Here is a 19,241-nt window from a genome sequence, read left to right on the forward strand (position 1 = left end):
GGTATCTTTTCTAAAACGGCTACAAGATAACACCTGGCGGCTGCTAATAACCCGGATTCCCATGGCAATCTTCGAAGGGGCTTCAATTGTTCCTGGTATCGTATCCAAATCGTGGCCAATCTGGTCGGCCAGATTATGACGCCTAAGACACTGATGCATATGGTCAAACTGCGTAAGGTCTTTTTGGTTCTATTATCCCCATAAATTTTCCCGATCCATCTCGTAAAAGGAGGACCGTAGAATAGAATGATAGCCCCGCATATGATCGAAAGCCCAATTGGTGGAAGATCATCTGAAAACTTGACGACAGTAGAAAGGATCCGATTTGGAACCGTCGATTGGGTCTATGTGGTAAGTTAGTTTTTTGGTTCTTCTCCGAGACTAACCAGCATCCTAAAATCCAAATATTCAAACGCGTATACAACGTACTCTAGGCTGCAAATCCGAGGCTCCTGATTGTCTGCGTTTGAAGCATTTCCGTGTTCGAAAAGCGAGCGAATCCGCCGATAGCCCGGACTCCTCAGGACAGAAAAGCTGGACTATCGATTCAAGTTGTTTCGTAAGTCTCCTTTCAGTCCCTTTCCCTACGCCAGAGGATGAAGGGAAAACATCCCACCAAGGACTACCGGGGTTACCTCCCTTACTAGCTGAATTGATGAGTTGCACAAATCTTTGTGCAATCTTATCTACATCTTTATCCGTTAAGAAAGGGGCGCTGGTACCCTAAAGTATTTGTTAGCTTTCACATTTTCAACCTGTAATACAATACGTCAATGAAATGCTATATTACTGATGTCCCATCTCGCTGGTTTGTTTGCTGTAGCTTCATACGGTCCTGCGGGTAAAATATGACTTTTGTAGACACCGTATGCTGCGAGCGAGGAGTTATATAGTGCTGCCTGATGACAGTTTTCGTCATCTTGGTAACTGTGTAGGTCGGCCTTTGTTTTATAATTATCGGGCTGTGCGTGGTTCTTGAAAGCATATCTTGGTTGCACTGTTTGATATCGTCTTTTAATTTATCTATTTGCCTCTCTATTTTCCTTCTATCCGCAATCGCAGAAAAAGCAGATTTGAGATTTCGCATTTCTTGTAGCATAAAATCTAAGACTATCGCATTACTGTTGAGTTGGCTCTGTAATTTGTCGTACAATCGTCCCTGCCGTTCCCCAATGCTTTCCAAATGGTATATTATTTTGGCGTCCAGGATCGTTTGCGAAGAATTTTTGGAAAAGAAAAGGTCGACTATGGATTTTGGATCGGGCCTCCAATCACTATCTAGCTTCGCAAGTCAGACGAGTCAGTTTACAATTGTAAGTCCGTTTTTAAATTTGAATTCACAATCTGCTTCCACAAACCTGCAGAGGGGTAAACCCGTTGATCTTTTTGCCCCTGTTGTGTACCTAAAAGCTCCCAGGTATCGACTCGTAGTATTTTTGTTTGTGCAAGAATAAACATGGTAAGCCAACTTAGGAGAATAAATAGTACAACTGAATTGTTATCTCGGCTCCATTGAAAAAAATTGCGAATAGTCACTAGAAAATTCTGTCTCTGGATGGTCACTTTGGCTGCTCGCCGGGTATCGTCGACTTTTGGGTTCTCGTCCTTGTCCTGGGTCTGCTGTGGTGGTCTCCCCTTCCCCAGGGATTTAGATGTAAATTCCACTGAAGTTGCTATCGATTCTATTGGAATCGATGGCTTTTGAGTGGTTGCTGTTGGTTTTGGTGTATTTCGGATGATTCTCGTTCCGAAGGGTGTATCTACTCCTTTTTTTCCAGTGAAGACTCGAAGCCCAATCTGAACCGGTCTTGGGTATTGCTGCCCTGATCGAAGCTCGATCATGTGACGCTGAGTGTTATGGTGTAGTTCAAACGCGTTATCATATGATTCATGGCCATCATTGCCGGTGTAATGAAAATCGTCAGAATCGTCATTAACATCCTCATCATTGCTTGGGATTGAAGAGCTGATAGAACTTGCTCGGGTTGGTGAGTCGTCTGGAAAACAAGTCCAAGAGCTTCTTCTTGAATCGATGTTGCGATGGACTGGGGTATTGACAGGCTCGAAATCGCATTCAGTTTCGAAATCAATCAATCGGGGTCGGAAGCCCGCCAATTGTAAGTCCCAAATTGGAAGTCCCGGCCCTACTCGTGATCGATGATTTTCATAGCTGCTAATTTCAGGGCAAGAAGAGGAACGATCTCGCCTCCAAGGATATTCCATTGATCTCAAGATCTAGAGGTTTGCTTAGCTACTAAATACATAGGAAGTTAGTAATAATTAAAGCGAAAGAATGTTGCAACTTGACCTCAGAGTAGCAATTAGACTCCCTCAGAGTTATAACTTGAGCTTTATTGTACGATTACCCTTAGTATTTCAGAATTATGCTATTCTGATATTCTGACTAACTTTAGACCTTATTCTGTGTAATTAAGTATGGAACGGTGAGACTGTTCACTCGTGTGTATGATTGCATTCTACATTATAGTAAGAATCGGATATTATAAATGAACTTACGAACGCGAGCTCGCGAATGAACACAGTGCGCATATAATACATCTGTGCGACACCGTCGTGGTAGATGAACTCGTGCCTTACCCCACCCTCAAAGCGGAACCATGCTTTCCCACAGCCTTCAGAACAAAGAAGATTGCAAACTAACGAACAGTTAACTTTGTCTCAAGCGTAAGGAATTAAGGTTGTTGGTTTTGTTCTGAAGGTCAAACTTCCAACAAGAATGGCCGCCTTTGTTAGACTCAGGCTATATTAGCTATCCAAACGAGTTGAGCAGAGTTATAAATGCATCGATGCGCTATTCGGCTAGTGGCATGGACTGAATTCAATGCTCTTTATTGAGTACGATCGGTGCTATCGAACGGGTCTGGACGCGAGAAAACAATAGTATGGTCTAGGTTAAATATTAGATGCAGTATTTAACAATATTAAAGCCTAGGATGCCAGGATGCTGAGTTTGTTTGAAGAGGAGCGAATCAATCAAGGTTAGTTTCATTGGTCAAGGCCTCTTTCAAACTCGAAGCTTCGAAGGGGCCCTAAAAGTATAGAACCTACTACAAGCTACAATGCCCGCCCCAGGCGGTGTTCCCTAGATCTATATTATGTAGAAGCTTTCAATTTCCCTGCCCTGATAAGAACACACCTCTAGTTTGTAGTCCTGAAGTTTGCAATAGTTTTGGTACATGCCTCTTCCGGTTACTACGAAATTTTGGACATGCATACATATACCTAGGTATGCGCTATTATTCGTATTCTATTTACAAAAAGCGAACCCGATTTCAGCTATGAGTTCTACAAGCTGACTCTCCGAGTATTGTTCTATGACTACCACGAGATACCTTAAACTACATCTTCTTAGCTGGGTATCAAATTGTTCTGCTAACGGATTTAAAATGAGAAATATTGATACACGTGTGCAAACAAACCCACCGCTTAAACTACTACAAAGACTTAGTTGAAATCAATATATAATACTTGCTACTGGTCGTACCACTCGCATGTTTCGCTCCATGGCATGTCCAAACCAAATCCGTCGAATACTGTCGGCGAGAAAACGTCTACGAGTCCCAAAATGGCCAAGTCACCCATGCTTTGAGAGCCATTATCCGAGATATCCCGACCTCCAGGCGGACTTGAAGCAGAAATTCCATAAAACTCCGTATTCAGATTGTAGTCTCCTGCATTCTGGCTTGAAGAAATGATAGGCTGCGCTGACATCGAGAGCGAACTGGCAATTCCGACTATGTTCGCATGATTGTCATTTTGTCGAACATCCTGAACCTGATCGTTGTGATGTCGTTTCTTTTCTGTGAAGCGCCCATCTTCGGGATCGGTTCGACTTTGCGGCAACCTTGAATTTCTACCTTGTTCCTTGGTTGAAGGTAGGAATTCAAATTTCGTACAATCTTCGACAGTAAGCCCTAACTCTTTCCTTTTCTGGTGTCCAACAACCCAAACCCAGTTCGAACCATATTTGCGATACAGCTCCATTTCTCTCTTATATCTCTCTTTATCAAGTGCCATGAGTTTCTTCCAATGCTCTTTGCCTTCGTCGTTCATTTTCTCCCACTCTACAGATATATCTGACTGAATTGCAGGGTAGGGCCGGTCTGGGTAGAGGGCCTTCAGTTCTTTCCGTCGGGTATTGGCGAATATAACGAAAGAACTCAAGTTTCTCCTAGGTGCATCTGGCGGAACTTTGTTGTTATGTGACTGGCGGCTTTTCTTGACCCCGATCTCCGGACATTTACTGGTGGTTGCCATCGTATAGATGCTGGATGAGGCGAAAATGTAGCTTCGGATCGTTTGTTGCAAGGTCCTGACAAGCACTAAGGTATCCCAAGAAATATCTAGGAATCGGAGGCGTAGGATAAGTTGGTATATTAAAGATTCAATCTACAGAAAATCGAAGACTTCGGACTGGCCTTGAATGTAAGCATGTAAAGGATATGATCTCAAAGAATGCGTGTCGATAGAAGCGTGATTATATAGTTCAATTACCATAGTAAGCACGAGAAGCCGAAACATCCTGATCGATAGATTTATATATATATATAGACGCTGAGCGCTTTGAAATTGGAATCCTGCAGGTTACGACGCCCAAGTTTGCATCTCTCAGACTGGTCTCTATAGTCGTACCTGTAAACCTGCAGAAGGTTGTTGGTTTGCTGTGAGCCCACAGGTTATTATTGCCTAGACTCACGTTTCGAAGTTTCATATTTGCGCTGGAAAGCTAACTGCCAAAGCAGCTGAAGCACCTATGAAGGACCTTGTGAGAGCTTCCTGAACTCGTAACAGCTTTAAAACCCATAAGAGCTTTTGCGATTTCGGGCTAAGAGCCCTTCATCCACCTGATGAGTTTGAGTTGATATTGTTGCAGTGTTGAGGGATCACGATCAATGGTGTTTGGTGTTTGAAAGCTTTCTATATTGGGACACAGCCCGTTTTAGGATAATTGACAGGGATATGAAAATGCCACACAACACGTTTTCAGCACAATTATTTGCACGAACTTGAGTACTCTGGAATTAGCTTGTGAGCAACAGCAATTGAAACACAATGGTGTTAAATGTACTATTACATCGATAACTTGGACTGTGGCGGGTGCCTGGAGTGCAAAGTATTGACTGGGAAGTCTTGGGAAATCTCATTCGTCCCTTGTCTAGTTAAAATGTGCTGGCTACCGATCATCGTAGTTAACAAATATTCTGCAGATGCTGAATGCATGATGGCGTGCGTTTCCTTATAAACCTGCAGTTCTGTGTGACCGGCATGAGCATGGCAGCCATATATATGTAGATTGAGGGATAGCAGGTATAAAGCGTCAGTTTGGTGCAGTTCCGGTGTGGTGCTACCACTGACAAAGTAACGTAGTACGAAACACGACGGCACATTGCAGATATATGCACATAGAGGCCATCGTATTTAGGCTTTATAGTAAACTCATAGTTGTACGACTATAGTACTAGAGAAAAGAAATCTCTCCTATCTATACCCTTCAGTGAATTCACATGATCCACATAACCGACTAGCCCCAGGTATTAATATTCAGACGACTGCAAAGGATGTCGGGGCTTGACCGCAAGGGGCACATGCAGTATTCATACGTAGGTATTACAATATCTATAGGCCCTAGAACTACGGCTGATTGAAGCAGTTCATTGGTTTCTAGGCGCAGTAGACTGTACATGTATAAATGATGTTATCTTGTAGAGTACGTTGGTGCAATATATCCCAATCATTGAAGGTTTCCTTTTAGCCTACGGCGACGGCAACTACCCGTAAGAGCGCTTATACACACACCTGGACAGTAACGTAGCCTGTTTTTCTTTTATAAATTTGCTTCGTCCCGAAATTCAGCTATACAAAATTTTCGGGTCTAGTAATATGTTTCTTCATGCCATATTTGTTGAATTTGAGGTGGCCGGGATTGACACATACAATTACAACTTTACAGCTAGTTCATCGGCGTCTCATCAGTCAATCCCTCAGTATTGTCGAAAGTCTAATATAAATTTATAAATATATATTTTCTCCAATAATCACATTTATGACGACACATCCCAGTGCCCGCCTTGAGCAGAGTCGCTAGTAGAAACCTGTCTCAGATCCTATACCACTCTTTGTGACTAAATATACGATAAATATGGGATGGTCTGGGGCTAGGGAAGCATTGGAGGTGATGGGCCGGAAGATTCTGAAATCTCTTTCTCTCTTCATCTCCATAGCTACTTACCAGTCTAAGCCCGCCAGAGCTAGTTATTCAGTCTCGAATGGGACTTTCTATACGACAATGGCTACCAAGACTAGAGATAAACACGCTGCTGCGCTCGAACAGGTGAGCTTGAACCTTTGATGAAACTCTCCAACTTAGGTAGGGATCTTATAAGGCACTAATAACAGTATCACGATCTAGCTTCGCTCTAAACTTGCTACTATTTTCTTGGAATCCGCTATTCAAGATTTCTCGGGGTTGGATCTTAGCAAAGTTGAATGTTGCCATGGAACAAAAGACGGCGGCAGCCTAACATGCAAATGTTCTGGTATGCTTATATCCTTATATAATTTGACCATAACTACAAGTATGACTGATTGGTCGGAACATTACTAGACGCCTGCTGGAACCTAGTCGCGGCTGTTGTCTGCAAATACAAAATACAAGACACCACGGGACCGACTAATATTCCGTTCACGTCGCACGCAGAACATGAGCGGGCGATTGCTGATAGCTCATCAAATGACATGAGTTTTATCAGTGAAAAAAGCACTGAGTCTAGCTGTAGTAGCAGTTGTCAGAGTCATCATAGTCACGAATCGGACGATAGTGTGTATTATCCAAATTTCTTTGAGGATAATGAATATCTCCAAGCTAATTACTGGAAAGACTACCCACATGAACATGACGACCCCGATTGTAGTGATCATGATCACAGTCATAGCCATCACAACAAACATCACAACAATGATGGTTCTGACCAGAGCTTAGAATTCAGCTCTAGTACCGAGGGAACACATGTCAATGACAGCATTGACATCTCATCCTCTGATGCCGGGAAACGGTATTGCCATGAAGACATTGTCGACACCCGAGTCCCCGAGTCCCTCAGGGGGGCTGTTCTACAACTTCCACATGCCCTAGTCACTGGGCATCATCACCATTTCCAAATAGCTAGTTTAAAAGGTCCTTGTGACTTCCATCGGGAGTTCATTAGAGGAAAGCTAGCTAAAAGCGAACTTAAGTGCGCATGCATATGGATCAAGGGAATCCTTGCTCTCATCTTTGAAACTACACCAGTTGCACACACCTGCTGCGAAACCAAGGGCGAAGACCACATCGTGGCGAGGGACTGTTGCCTCGAAGACCATGACCTAGAAACAGAACTCCAAGACTCTCTAGAGTCCTTACCATCAGAGTCAGGCACACTTGTTCCGCCAAAAACTTTGAGATACTTGTCCTTAGGCGTTACGGGGATGACATGTACTACCTGCGAAACGAAACTTGCTAGGACTCTTCGTAAAATTGACGGTATCATTCCAAAGGGTCCAAAAGGTGTCAAAACAAACTTCATGCGCGGCAAGGCTGAGATTTGGTATAACTCATCTGTCATCACAGACCCTTCCGAACAAATTTGCCCCGTAGTCAAAAGAATGACTGGGTTCACCTGCAAAGTTTTGAAAGACACCGACAGACTGAATTGTAATCACTCGGAACAAACTGTCTTGATCAAACTGGTTCTCTCTAAGAACTCCGATCCCACGACAATTCAAAATCATATTGCGCTTTTGAAGGGGGTTAACCGGGTTGGGGAACTTACTTGCGAAGAACTAGGGTTGGTGCCCCTCTGTAGAAGGCTAGGGGACAGAGCCTTTAAGAGAAATCAAAACCCGGAACCTGATCTAGAAAAGGGTCTCGTTGGAAGAGATTGGATGGTTTTTGAAGTCAAATATGACCCACAACAACTGCAGATACGAAATCTCCTACAATATATGAAGACGTCTCCTCAGGGCAACCACAGTGTTGAGCTCTTCGACATCGATGACATCGATAAAATTGCGGATCAGCAAGCTCGTAAAGAACTAAGGAAGATGTTTTGGCTTACTATAGTAGCTTTTGTCCTGACTTTCCCGATCTTGTTGATCACTTGGACCCCAAGTATCAAAAGCCAGGTACCTGCCGCGTCAGACGTAAATCCTTCTCATTTGAAGAGTTTTATCATTCTTCAGATCATTTGTTTTGTCCTTGCTGCTATCGTCCAAACACTTGCTAAAGGGATCTACCTTAATGCTTTTCGTTCGATCTTTTTCCAACATCGGCTAGATATGGACTGTCTGATCACACTCTCAACTACGGCGGCCTTTGTTTATTCTGTTGCTTTCTGGGGGATGAACTTGTCTCGCGAACTATTAAAGCTTGACTCTGGTCAGCCTCTTGACGACGCGGAATCCGAACGACACGAACCTAGTTTTGAAGCTAGTAGTTTGTTGATAACGTTAATATTGGCTGGGCGTCTACTAACCGGTTATATTCGACACTGGGCTGCCAACTGCATTTCCGTCGGTACTCTTCAAGTTAATGTCTGCACTCGCAGTACTCAATATACGTTCAGACCGATCCGCAATCGTCGTTGGAAAACTGAGGATGTGCGGCTTCTGCACTATGGCGATGTACTTCTTGCACAAACTGGGGACATTGTAGTTACCGATGGAGTCGTCATTAACGGGGATGCCACGGTGGATGAGAGCCATCTTACGGGCGAATCAGAGCCTGCTCAGCATCAAAGAGGCAGCACTGTCATCGCAGGCTCAAAAGTTATTGAGGGCAGACTTGAATACCGCGTCACCAGATTGATACCAGAAAATACGATATCGTCCATGAAAAGGCTCGTGACCGCGGCGTCAAGCTCAAGACCGAAGATGCAGGACTATGCGGACAAGGTGGCGGCTTGGTTGACCCCAGTCGTCCTTCTTATTGCGCTGGCAGCATTTGCCGGTTGGATTGGCTACTACAGGACTGTTAAAAGGCACACTGAAGACCTTAGCGCAGCATTCGCCAAAGCGTTAACAATCGCGATCACTGTTTTAGCAATTTCGTGTCCCTGTGCTATTGCCTTGGCTGTTCCGACTGTCCTGATCTTCGCTACCCAGGTCGGCGTAAAGTGTGGAATTGTTATCAAGTCTCCCGAATCGCTTGAAAAGGCCAGGAAAGTTCGATACTTTGTTGCGGATAAAACAGGAACCTTGACAACTGGGAGGCTCCAAGTCGCTGCGGAAAAGTATTGGGTGCGCGGTCAATGGGTTGGTGATACTGGAGATAAGGATGTTCGGGAGGTCCAACATCTTATCTACAAGTTGATTGCACGGGATAGACATCCGGTTTCTAAAGCAGTCCTTGATAAGTTGAAAGAATATCATACCAAAGAGCTACAACTTTCGGACACTGAAAAAAATATCAGGTCTATTGTCGGGAAAGGAATAGAAGGGACTGTTAAGGGTAGACGAGTAAGAGGTGGTAAACCCTCTTGGGTTCTCACGGATAACATCAAAAACTTCAGCAAGGCGGTTTTCCGAACTGTCGTTGAAGACGACGCCCGTACGCCTTTTGTTGTCGTTGACGTGAGGAATAGCAATATCCTTGCGGTGTTTGGACTTTCTGATACGATCAGACCCGAAGCAGCATCGGTTATTTCGAAACTCCAGGCTCAAAATATTGAATGTTTTATGCTTAGCGGTGACCAATTAGCGGTTTGTAAACAAGTCGCCGAAGCAATCGGAATACCACCAGAAAACGTCTACGGGGAATGTTCACCGGAAGACAAAGCACAGCGGATTCGACTTCTTCAAACAAGGGCTCAAATGGATGTCGATATCCTTCAGCTTCGCGGCCATTTCATTCGTCGAGTTCTCAACAGGTTTCGCACAAGGCAGCGATATGTTTTGTTTCTCGGGGACGGAACGAACGATGCAGCTGCACTTACCCGGGCGGATATTGGCGTGACGATGAGCAACTGTACTGATATCGCCGCTGGATGTGCAGACGCAGGAATTTTGTCGTCGTCCCTTACGGGTGTTCTCGCGCTTCTCGCACTAAGTAAGAGAGCCACAAGGCTCATTAAGTGCAATTTCTCATGGGCGTTGAAGTATAACTTAGGAGCGGTTTTGATTTCAACTGGTATTATTCCATGGACTCTTGCACCACAATACGCCGGTGTTGGTGAGGCTGTGAGTGTCGCGCCGGTCTTTATTATCGCCAGCACGATTCTTTGGTGGAAGTTGAAGTATTGAGCAACGATTCTCATTAAAGTTATGGGGGTTTTCAATTTTGTAATGGGTACATTGTCAGCGCAATTGATGTTGAGAAGAAGGGTTTTGGTATAGTTCGATGAGCTCATGAGTATTGCTTAGCCACCTTGAAGAAGAGTATTGATGCTGTTCTCGATGTGGAGCTTCTGTGACGACTTTTCTTTTTTACTTGGGTACTTTGGGATATTCCGGTCTGGGATTCATTAGTTTTGGATCGGTTCTTTTGACTTCTTGTTTTTCTTGCTTTAGTTCTTTCTGTTTCAGTTCCAGAGGTTCCATATGAGGTTCTGTCATGAACTCCACGGGAACCACTTGGCAGTAATACCGTGTGCATGCCTGTTCCATGTTATCCGCTGGATACAATCGATGGTTGGCTGTCTGGGACCACCTGTTTCCTGTATGGCACAGCGGTAGATTAGTTGGTTCGTAAATACAAAGAACTCAATAAGTCTAATAGATGCGATAGAAGACCCGGTTTAAATTTCGTTGACGTGCTAGCTAAATGTGAGGAAATCGTGGAGACAAATGATCTGACCATGAAGGACAACTCCTATGCATACATGATTGCAAAAAAAAAAAGATAATTGGAAAATGCATTGGAAGAAAAAAGGAAAATGAGTGAAAAGAACCCTCCTACTCTTACGTTCAGACCAGTGTCCTTTATACAGCTTGCAGGATTTGTTATGTGATAGGGCCTCGGCCGGAACTCGATGAATTTTTCGCTGATAGCGTAGAGCTTTACTCGACGTACTTCTTCTTCCGGCCCCAGCGTTTCTTTGATTTCTCGGGTGTCGCTTCCTCTATAGGAGCATTTGATTTGTCTTTTACCACCCAATTATCGCTATCGTACGTCGTGGAAGTTGTTTGGGGCGCCTTCGGAGTAGATGCAGCGTCCCGCTCGATCGTCCGATCCCTGCTCTGGCTTCTATCCTCCCTCCGTCTACCAGCGCTATGGCGTCCATCCTTATGATCTCGCCGACTCAATTGGCTTCTGCTTCGAACCTTGCTTCCGCTCCTAACATCATCATTACGGTTCCTGCTATTTGTTCTTGAGTGTTGAACGTCGTTATCTACCACCTTATAACCGCGGCTGCTTTGCCTGCCGTCTTCTCTAATCCGGTTTAAACTCTGGCTGCGGTATGCTGTGCTAAGCGATGAATTGCTCCTTTTATCGAATCTTCCATTGTTGGTGATAGGGCTTGTAGCAACTGCAGAAAGCGGACTGGCGACCCCATCTGGCACATGGCTTCCACAATGACTACACGCACCAGGTGTTGCTGTAGCCCCTCGTGAGCCGTACCTCGCTATGGAAGCGTAATCATAGCCATTGGCAACACTCCCATTCGCGGCCGAGCGAGCGACAGGGGTCGCATTCGGATCCGTCCGGTTAACGGGTGTAGAATTGGGGTCCCAACGGTCTATCAGATTCCCCAGATTGCTAGCACTACGTACAGAACCAGCAGTGACATTACTGTTCCACGTGTTTATTGCGTGATTGTTGACGGCACCAGGATTGAATGGGGACCCGACAACGCTTCTGTTGACACCAGAGATCGGGCTGACCATATCCGCAGGATGGCCTCTAGCGAGACATTTGCTGCGCTGGGACTTGACGTGGCTCCAGTCTGGGCCACGGACGTTGCTTTCTGCGGTGACGATAATCTCTCTTATCGAGAATCCGAGGGAGAAGTCGCCTTGTGCTGGGGAGTCAAGAGGATATTCTGCATTGGACTTGGCGTAGATCTCAGTGTACAAGTCCACAGAGAGTGACCTTGTTTCTAGCAAAGAGTAAAACCTTGAATCTGGAAGCTCTTTGTAGATTGTTTGACGCTCCTCCTCCTCTTCATCTCCAGAATCGTCTATAACACTATTGTCATCGTCTTCTTCATCCTCTTCTCGGAGAGATTCTAGATCCGCAGCCGTCTTCGGAGTCTTCGAGTTCGTCCGGGAAGGAATATCACCACCCCTTGGAGATGTTATGTATTCTCGTTTGTAGACTTTGGTGAACGCTCGAACCGGTGTGTAAATCCAGTAGTAGTCGCCATGTAGAACCATCTTGCATTTGCCCACACTTACTAGCTCTTTCTCCAAATGATCGAGAATTCCAACGACAATCCGGGTAGGAATACCAATATTGAGGAATGTCCAGCCATGCCGACGGATGCGGGGTCGGGGCGCTAACCTCATCTGAACGATGACATTTTCGAATCTGAGGATGTTGCTTGGGTGAATAGCAGACCTTGTGGCCGATGCCACTGACGCAGTGTCGCTTTCGACATGTGCCTTATCACAGGCGCAGAAACTGGCAGGGTCATTAAGCAAAATGGGGATTATATACATTATTTGCTGTGTGCTACCGCCATTAGAGTGTTTTGGCTCTGCAATCGGGTCACATTCTTGCTGCACCAACGCCGTGTTCCCACTGATATCGATCATTTGCTGAGGGCTAAAATCCATAGCTACGACGGAAACCAAGTTGACATCGATGACGTGAGACGGAATTTTGAACTCTGTCTTTGTGGGTGCAGGAGTAGCTGGATCTGGAGCGACACCAGGGATCTCCTCAGGGAACGTCGCACTAAGCGGAGAGGTTATAACTTCGGACATTCTTGATAAGAAGCGTTCCATTGTAGGTGATAGAGGAGTTGGATGTTGTGGCATAGGCATGACAAGCTCGGTGGATACGAACTTAGTCCGTGTTGCAGACGCTGGCGCTGTGCCCCGGAGAAGCAGGTTGCGACTAGAGTTTGGCTGGGGGGTTTTCGAGTTATCAAAGTAGTCGTGGTCTTCGAAGCCAGTATCCATGAAGGGCGTGGTAGGGTCCATATCTGTCGCAGTGGACATGGAAAACCTAGAGTTATGCCGAGGGGTCGTGTGGCTTTCTTCGGAGATCACGCTATCCTCGGAGAACATTGTCTCTCTGCTCTCGCGATGTCGCAAGGACTGCTTGCTAGGCTTTTTGTTCGCCTTCTTCAGCACCAGACCGCGGTAATTTGAAGGCTGTGCTTGCGAGAACCCGAGATTACGGGCGACATACTCCGCTTCTTCTTGTCTGAGTCTTTCATTCTCATAAGCACTGTTTTCTGGCTCCCTACCAAGAGCTTTCCTGATTTTGTTATTCTGGAAATCTGCGGTGGGACCGGGACTATCTATAATGTCGCTATCATTGTCGTTGAAGTCATCATGGTCCTCTTCCGTGCCGCCCGCAGAATTTGGAGGTGTAATTTCGAAAGGCGTTATCGGTTCAAATCCTGGTGTAACAGGATCGTTTTCTAGAAAAGAGAACGGTCGAGGATCGAAGTTCTCGTCCTGAAGGGAGTAATGTTGTGCTGGTGCCCCGGCCTTCTTCTTTAGTTTGATTGCTGAGACTTTCAGGTTCAACGGCTTTGGTGTGATAACTTTGCGGCTCAGGTTCGACGGCCGTGAGACGGCTTTGATTTTAATAGATGTGGCATCCATGGTGGAGTATTATGTGTATAAGTCTTGGTCGCCCAGCGACTATAGTATAGGTGGATAGGCGACCGAAAGAACCCCGCAAACTTAAAGCCCGGCGATAGGGTTTTGATGGAATTCGAAAATTGCAAATACCCCAGCAGGAACCCAAGTACACGATGTCAGGGGCAGAAAGCGCGGATGCGAGATGGAGGTTTAGATGCAATGCTTCCTGTTAAGTGTCCGAGGTATTTGCCGGGCCTAACCTGTAGGGATGCGGCGAAGCTGCAGGCAGGGAGGATATCCTGATGCACTCGACGTGCAGCATAAAATCTTTGATATGGGTCCTATAATGAGGTTCCGATGGCTGTGGACAGCTAGAGAGGATACGAAATCCTTCTATCACGAAGAATAGATTTGGTCAGGCTATAGGGTGAGCGAAAATGGAATGACGACAAGCGGAAAAGGCCAGTTTCCGGAACACACACAATTTGGAGGGTGGAGCTGAAACCGAGCTGAGAATTCGTCTGAAATTTCTAAGTCTGTACACCTCCAGAACCGACGGAACAGTCGTATGCAAAAGAGCTTGGGAATACAGACGGTCAGACCCAATGCACCGCAATGGGGCGAAAATGCGAAGAAAAAGGAGACAGAGTGGTGTGTATATACGAAAGGATAGAGTACGTCGGCCGGCAGTCAATTCGATCCTTATTACCGTCTTGCGCAAAGGTATGTACGTACTTTGTATACCGACACTCAAGAGATTCTGCAGAAGGGCAGTTTAAAAGGGAGAAACTTCTGAGTAGTTCGTGAGACCCGGCAAGATGTGGAGCTGGGCCCGGTCACGTCTGACCAACCAGGTTTCGAAGAGGCTTGGTTGGTTTCGACACCACCAAGCCGAATCAAGGTGCCCCGGCGCTTAAGGCAGGCTACATATAAGCTATGGAAGCTTTCGATCCCATCTTTCGCCGCCTTTGCCAATTTTGGGGACCCGCTTTTCCGTCCTTATCAACTCGGACGCTCGAGTACTCTCTCGTTGGGGTAGAGCGAATAGGTATGTATGCTGGTGAATACCGCCCTGCATATGCATGCATTGAATTTATTCAACGTGACGTTCGATTAGAGGCTTGCCGTCCCTCACCCAACCGCAACGGTCAAGACCAGATTGCCTTGCATTGGCCCATTGGAACAATGAAATTGTCCGCGGGCTGCTTGTAATCGCTAAGTTACTAGATTAGCTTTAAGACGGGTTTCCCTATGAGGATCGTAATTTTACTTACGGGACTCATCCCGGGTGTGCATATTGATAATAGCGGGACGTTGAGGATTTTAAGTTTCGAACGTTCAAACACGCACACAGTGTATTGTATTATTAGTCCGCGCACGTTGTAGTGAGTTGTGTTCTTAGGATAACCAGAATCAAATCGAACAACATATATAACCAGCGTCTTTCGATAGGGACCATTATATACTACCCGTTACATACAGACGATGTATTGACTGCCTGTAATATATCTCGAGCGGTCTACAGCAGCCAGCTACTACTTAGTGCGTATGTGTGCATAACGCCACCAGTACTGCAGTCTGCACAACCAGATATATCAGGTATTCCGCAGGATTGAGAAACATCAAGCTGCGCTGCCTGCTCCTAATACCAGGGGAATATTAATAGCTGCTGTACACCAACTAGTCCATATATTACTATCTCGAAAATACCTAACCAAGTATCTTCTAATCCCGAGTATGTATATGATAGGATCATATTGCATTGGCTTAGAATCGCAAGTGGGGTTCATCATATTCGACCCGCGCGATGACCCGTGTCAATCTAGCCCAGGACAAGGGGGGGAACACTCCATTTCCTCAAAAATAACGCGAATGCATTGAAGAGAGAAAAATTGTTCTTCGGGATTTACCGTGTACATACAAAAATACTTCAACTTGGGTAGTCAAGATAAAAATCTAAGCAGAGAGAACAGAATATCCCGTCCAATAGTGAAGTATGGAGCTGCAGAAATAATATATCGTACAATTGTAACAGGACAGTTCTAACACGGCCCCTATCATAGGCCAACCTTACGAGTTCGCTCTTGTATGAGTCGAGCGCAGTTTAAAGCTATTCCGACATATATGAAGCAAAATGGCCAAGGCGTAAGGGAAAGGAAAAAAAACAAAACAAAAAGAAATGGAAAGAGATATCCAAATGAATAGGGTATATAGCTGGCAATATAAAGATATCGAAAGTGTCTTCCCAGAAACGAACTTAAAAGATGAAAACGGACCTCAGCAATAAAATGATGACAAGTTCTAGGCGCAAAATCTTGCCCAGATTACTCTGCGTCTCCTTCAGCTAAACGACCACTCACGTGGCTTGCGTCAAACCATCCGGGCTGGCCACAGGCCCAATCTTGCCATACCTTTCCTTCAGTGAACCCAACCAAGTCAACTTTTGCGAGCCCAAGGATGCCCCACCCTTCAAATGCAATCGTATCTTTCTCATGGATTTCCGATGAGTCCGACACCGAGCCAGGTTTGGCAACATCCTGAATGGAGCTTGGGCCATGATTATCAACGACTACTTGGCCTGGCGAGGTAGTGCTTCCATTTGACTCTGCATGCTGAATTGCTTGGGATCCTGGTGCTTGGGATCCTGGTGCTTGAGGCCCAGAGTTGTTGGGGTCACTTGGATGCTCTGCTTTCGACGGTGTGTTTTCCGGTAGCATTGTATCAGAGTGTGAAAATGCTGTCGATCGCTGCGCTATCGCCGTTTCTGCAGAATTCCAACTTAATGGGTTGCTTGTTGGGGGCGTTGGTACATTTGATGGTGGCTCTGAACGTTGGTGAAGTTGATCCTTGCTACTCTCACCGGCTTGGGCCGCGGCTAAAAGCCCGTGTAAGGCACGGTTAGGGTCCCTATTTACTGCTACCCAGGAGTCGCCGGGGACTGGTGTGCTAATGGAGGGGATACTCGGCACCGGGACAGAGGTCGAGGGTGCATTTTGCATCTCCGTGTCCGATCCAGCACCCCCAGAGCCAATATGACTCTTCGAACGTTTCGTTTGGCGGTGTCCGTCCCGAGATGAGCCTCCACTGCCTCCAAGAGATAAAGTTAGGAAATCGGTTATTGTTTTATTGAATATTTTCATTTCCTCATTGAGGGTCGCTGCTTCTTCAGCTCCTGGGGTAGCAGACTGAGGCTCTGGTAAAGCGATATCATCACTTCCGACAGAACGTCGTCTCTTACGGCTAGACGCCATATCCGCAATTTCCGCTGCCTTTCTCTTCCTTCTCAAGAATGAATGAAGAGAGCCGAGCGCCCTGACCCAGCCGTCTGCAACACGCCATTTTGATCTCCAGCTTTCAATGATGCAAAGTAAAAATGTAGGATCTCTGCTTCCCATTCCGTTACCTGGAGGGCCAGTCATGTGAGGATAATGAAGCCCATAAGTTCCAACCCACGCAGTCGCATATATTGCAAAGCATATAATTGGAGTCAGAGGCAGTGAAAGCCACGTACTCATTTCTCTTGCAATTTCTGTTATTTTCCGAGCAGCTGAGAAGCATTTATTTGGAGTGGTTGGAATGGGGCTCGCTGGCGGCAAAACCGGGAGAGACTCTCGATGGAGCAGAAGTATTGATAGAAAGTATATGATATGTAGAAGAGCGTATGACGAAGAAGAACGTTCAGCGACGTGCGCGAGGAGATTTTTATGACTGTAGGCAAGAGACTTGGGGAGCCCTGCCTTCCAACGTTCTAATTCCTGTCCGAGTGTTTCCGCCGTCGAAAGTGAGGTCGATGGATTGCACAAGTATATCGTTACTCGGCCCCATATATCAACTAGGCGAATAAGCCGAGCATGCACGCTCTCCTCTTCTTTGGGGAATTCGACTATGGGATCCGTAACCCCGTTCTTGTGGCCGCCAGATCCATCGGAATTAAACGTCGATGTGGTAGCAATGGGATCCAAAATCGGTGTATCGAGGACTCCTGCCGTAATTCTTTCGCTAAAAAGCCAAGACCTTTCGGAACACGGTAATGGGACCCCTCGCACTCTCTCCCAACCATATGTAAATGCCCTTCCGCCGCTTCCCCCCGTATTGCTCAACATTCTGTCGAGCATTACCACCGCCCACCACGTTCGCCGCTCCGATTCTTCAGCAATCCAGCCTTTAACAAGATTCGGAGTTTTCGGGGGTAAGTTTAAGACCTGGCACATCCTAGCAGCAATTCCAAGCCATTGCCAAGCACTTTTACCATGCGATTGTCCAAGCTCGTGGACAGCTAACATAATTAGCCCCTGCACTTTTGCTACAGTTGGTGTAAGGAAACCATCATCGTCTGGATCGTTCGCGTGCGGATTCAAGGTCATCAGCCTAGACTTCAAAGCAGTGGCATAGTATTCGGACGTATTTATAGCCGTTGTATTGTGATGCTTGATAAGTTGTGACGAAAACCGGGCGGTAAGTGTAAGGACGCCGAGGAGGACCAAAGGTGAGGGGGATGGAGGGGGTGTCGCGGACGTGCTGTTTGCAGGTGGGGTCGCAATGTGGGCAGCCTCTGCGTCGGCTGGAGCTTCTGTTAAAGGTCTTAAAAATGTGGGTCGATGCTGGTGGACATGTTAGTTTCTACCTGTCCTTCAAATGATAATTGGGCACCTCAATCTTACAAGAATCGGAAGATGCGGATAATGCATTGTAAGAAGGTCATACTAAAGAATTGGGGTTGTTAGAAGGACTGAATGGTCGCATTCGATGGTTAAATATAGAACTAGACTCACTATGCCGGACCAGACAGTAGGTGTGAGCACGTTGGGGTCCAGTGCCTCCGCCAAAGGTCTTTGTGACCCATCACGAGGGTAGGCTGCTTGTACCGCTGTTGTGTACGGATGTTGAAGGCCTGTTGTAGGTTTTTTCGGTCTCGATCTTGGTTTCTGCAGAGGATAAGAGTATGAATTCAATTAGTCTTCGGGATTCTATGACGAGGTTTAAATAGAATGGAATGTGGTAGAATAAGATAAATTGAGGATGAAAAAAGGACATAGATGACGAGATGGCCATGCTCAAAGGTATACAATACTGGTGATGAGCTGAGCGAACAGGAAAGTTTTGGGATTCTCCTTACCTCCTGGCCAGTACCTCCTATTCCATGCGATCCATTAACAGCACCGTGATGTATCGAGTTTGACGGAGACGAATAGGACCCCGTCGCCGAGGCGGGGGCGAGAGTGTGCGCCTGTGAGCTTCCTACATGTGTGAACATACGCCAACGTGAGCATTTTGCGTAAAAACAAGGAGGCCATCAAGCTAACGGCCGATGAAGCGCAGGATTCAGTATTACCAGGTACTGCAGGAGGTGGATAAGTGCATTCTCGCCCAGTAGCCTCACAAGCACGACACGGTGTGTTTACACCATTGTTGAGGCATTTGACCTTTGATTTTCGACATCGCGCACAAGCGATTGAACTGCGCATTTTCACGGCCCCGGTTTTCTCCAT

The 19,241-nt window shown here is 46.1% G+C and overlaps 5 protein-coding genes across 5 annotated transcripts; 1 reads left to right on the top strand and 4 right to left on the bottom strand.

Moving 5' to 3' along the window:
- Positions 1-1,305: 1,305 nt before the first annotated feature.
- AOL_s00006g76 (uncharacterized protein) lies at positions 1,306-2,223 on the bottom strand (the record flags this gene model as incomplete). Its single annotated transcript, XM_011119385.1, has 1 exon — positions 1,306-2,223. One exon carries the CDS (start codon positions 2,221-2,223, stop codon positions 1,306-1,308), a length of 918 nt encoding a protein of 305 aa, XP_011117687.1.
- Positions 2,224-3,492: 1,269 nt separating this feature from the next.
- AOL_s00006g77 (uncharacterized protein) lies at positions 3,493-4,278 on the bottom strand (the record flags this gene model as incomplete). The annotated part of the gene is made up of 1 exon (XM_011119386.1): positions 3,493-4,278. The coding sequence occupies one exon, from the start codon at positions 4,276-4,278 to the stop codon at positions 3,493-3,495; it is 786 nt and encodes a 261-aa protein (XP_011117688.1).
- A 2,029-nt stretch (positions 4,279-6,307) lies between these two features.
- Positions 6,308-10,296, top strand: AOL_s00006g78 (uncharacterized protein; the record flags this gene model as incomplete). The annotated part of the gene is made up of 3 exons (XM_011119387.1): positions 6,308-6,352; positions 6,431-6,557; positions 6,626-10,296. The coding sequence occupies 3 exons, from the start codon at positions 6,308-6,310 to the stop codon at positions 10,294-10,296; spliced, it is 3,843 nt and encodes a 1,280-aa protein (XP_011117689.1).
- A 756-nt stretch (positions 10,297-11,052) lies between these two features.
- Positions 11,053-13,773, bottom strand: AOL_s00006g79 (uncharacterized protein; the record flags this gene model as incomplete). The annotated part of the gene is made up of 1 exon (XM_011119388.1): positions 11,053-13,773. The coding sequence occupies one exon, from the start codon at positions 13,771-13,773 to the stop codon at positions 11,053-11,055; it is 2,721 nt and encodes a 906-aa protein (XP_011117690.1).
- A 2,303-nt stretch (positions 13,774-16,076) lies between these two features.
- On the bottom strand, positions 16,077-19,241 carry AOL_s00006g80 (uncharacterized protein; the record flags this gene model as incomplete). Its single annotated transcript, XM_011119389.1, has 5 exons — positions 16,077-18,353; positions 18,414-18,455; positions 18,525-18,677; positions 18,869-18,990; positions 19,085-19,241. 5 exons carry the CDS (start codon positions 19,239-19,241, stop codon positions 16,077-16,079), a joined length of 2,751 nt encoding a protein of 916 aa, XP_011117691.1.

Source organism: Orbilia oligospora (assembly GCF_000225545.1).
Source record: "Orbilia oligospora ATCC 24927 unplaced genomic scaffold scaffold00006, whole genome shotgun sequence".
NCBI lineage: Eukaryota > Fungi > Ascomycota > Orbiliomycetes > Orbiliales > Orbiliaceae > Orbilia > Orbilia oligospora.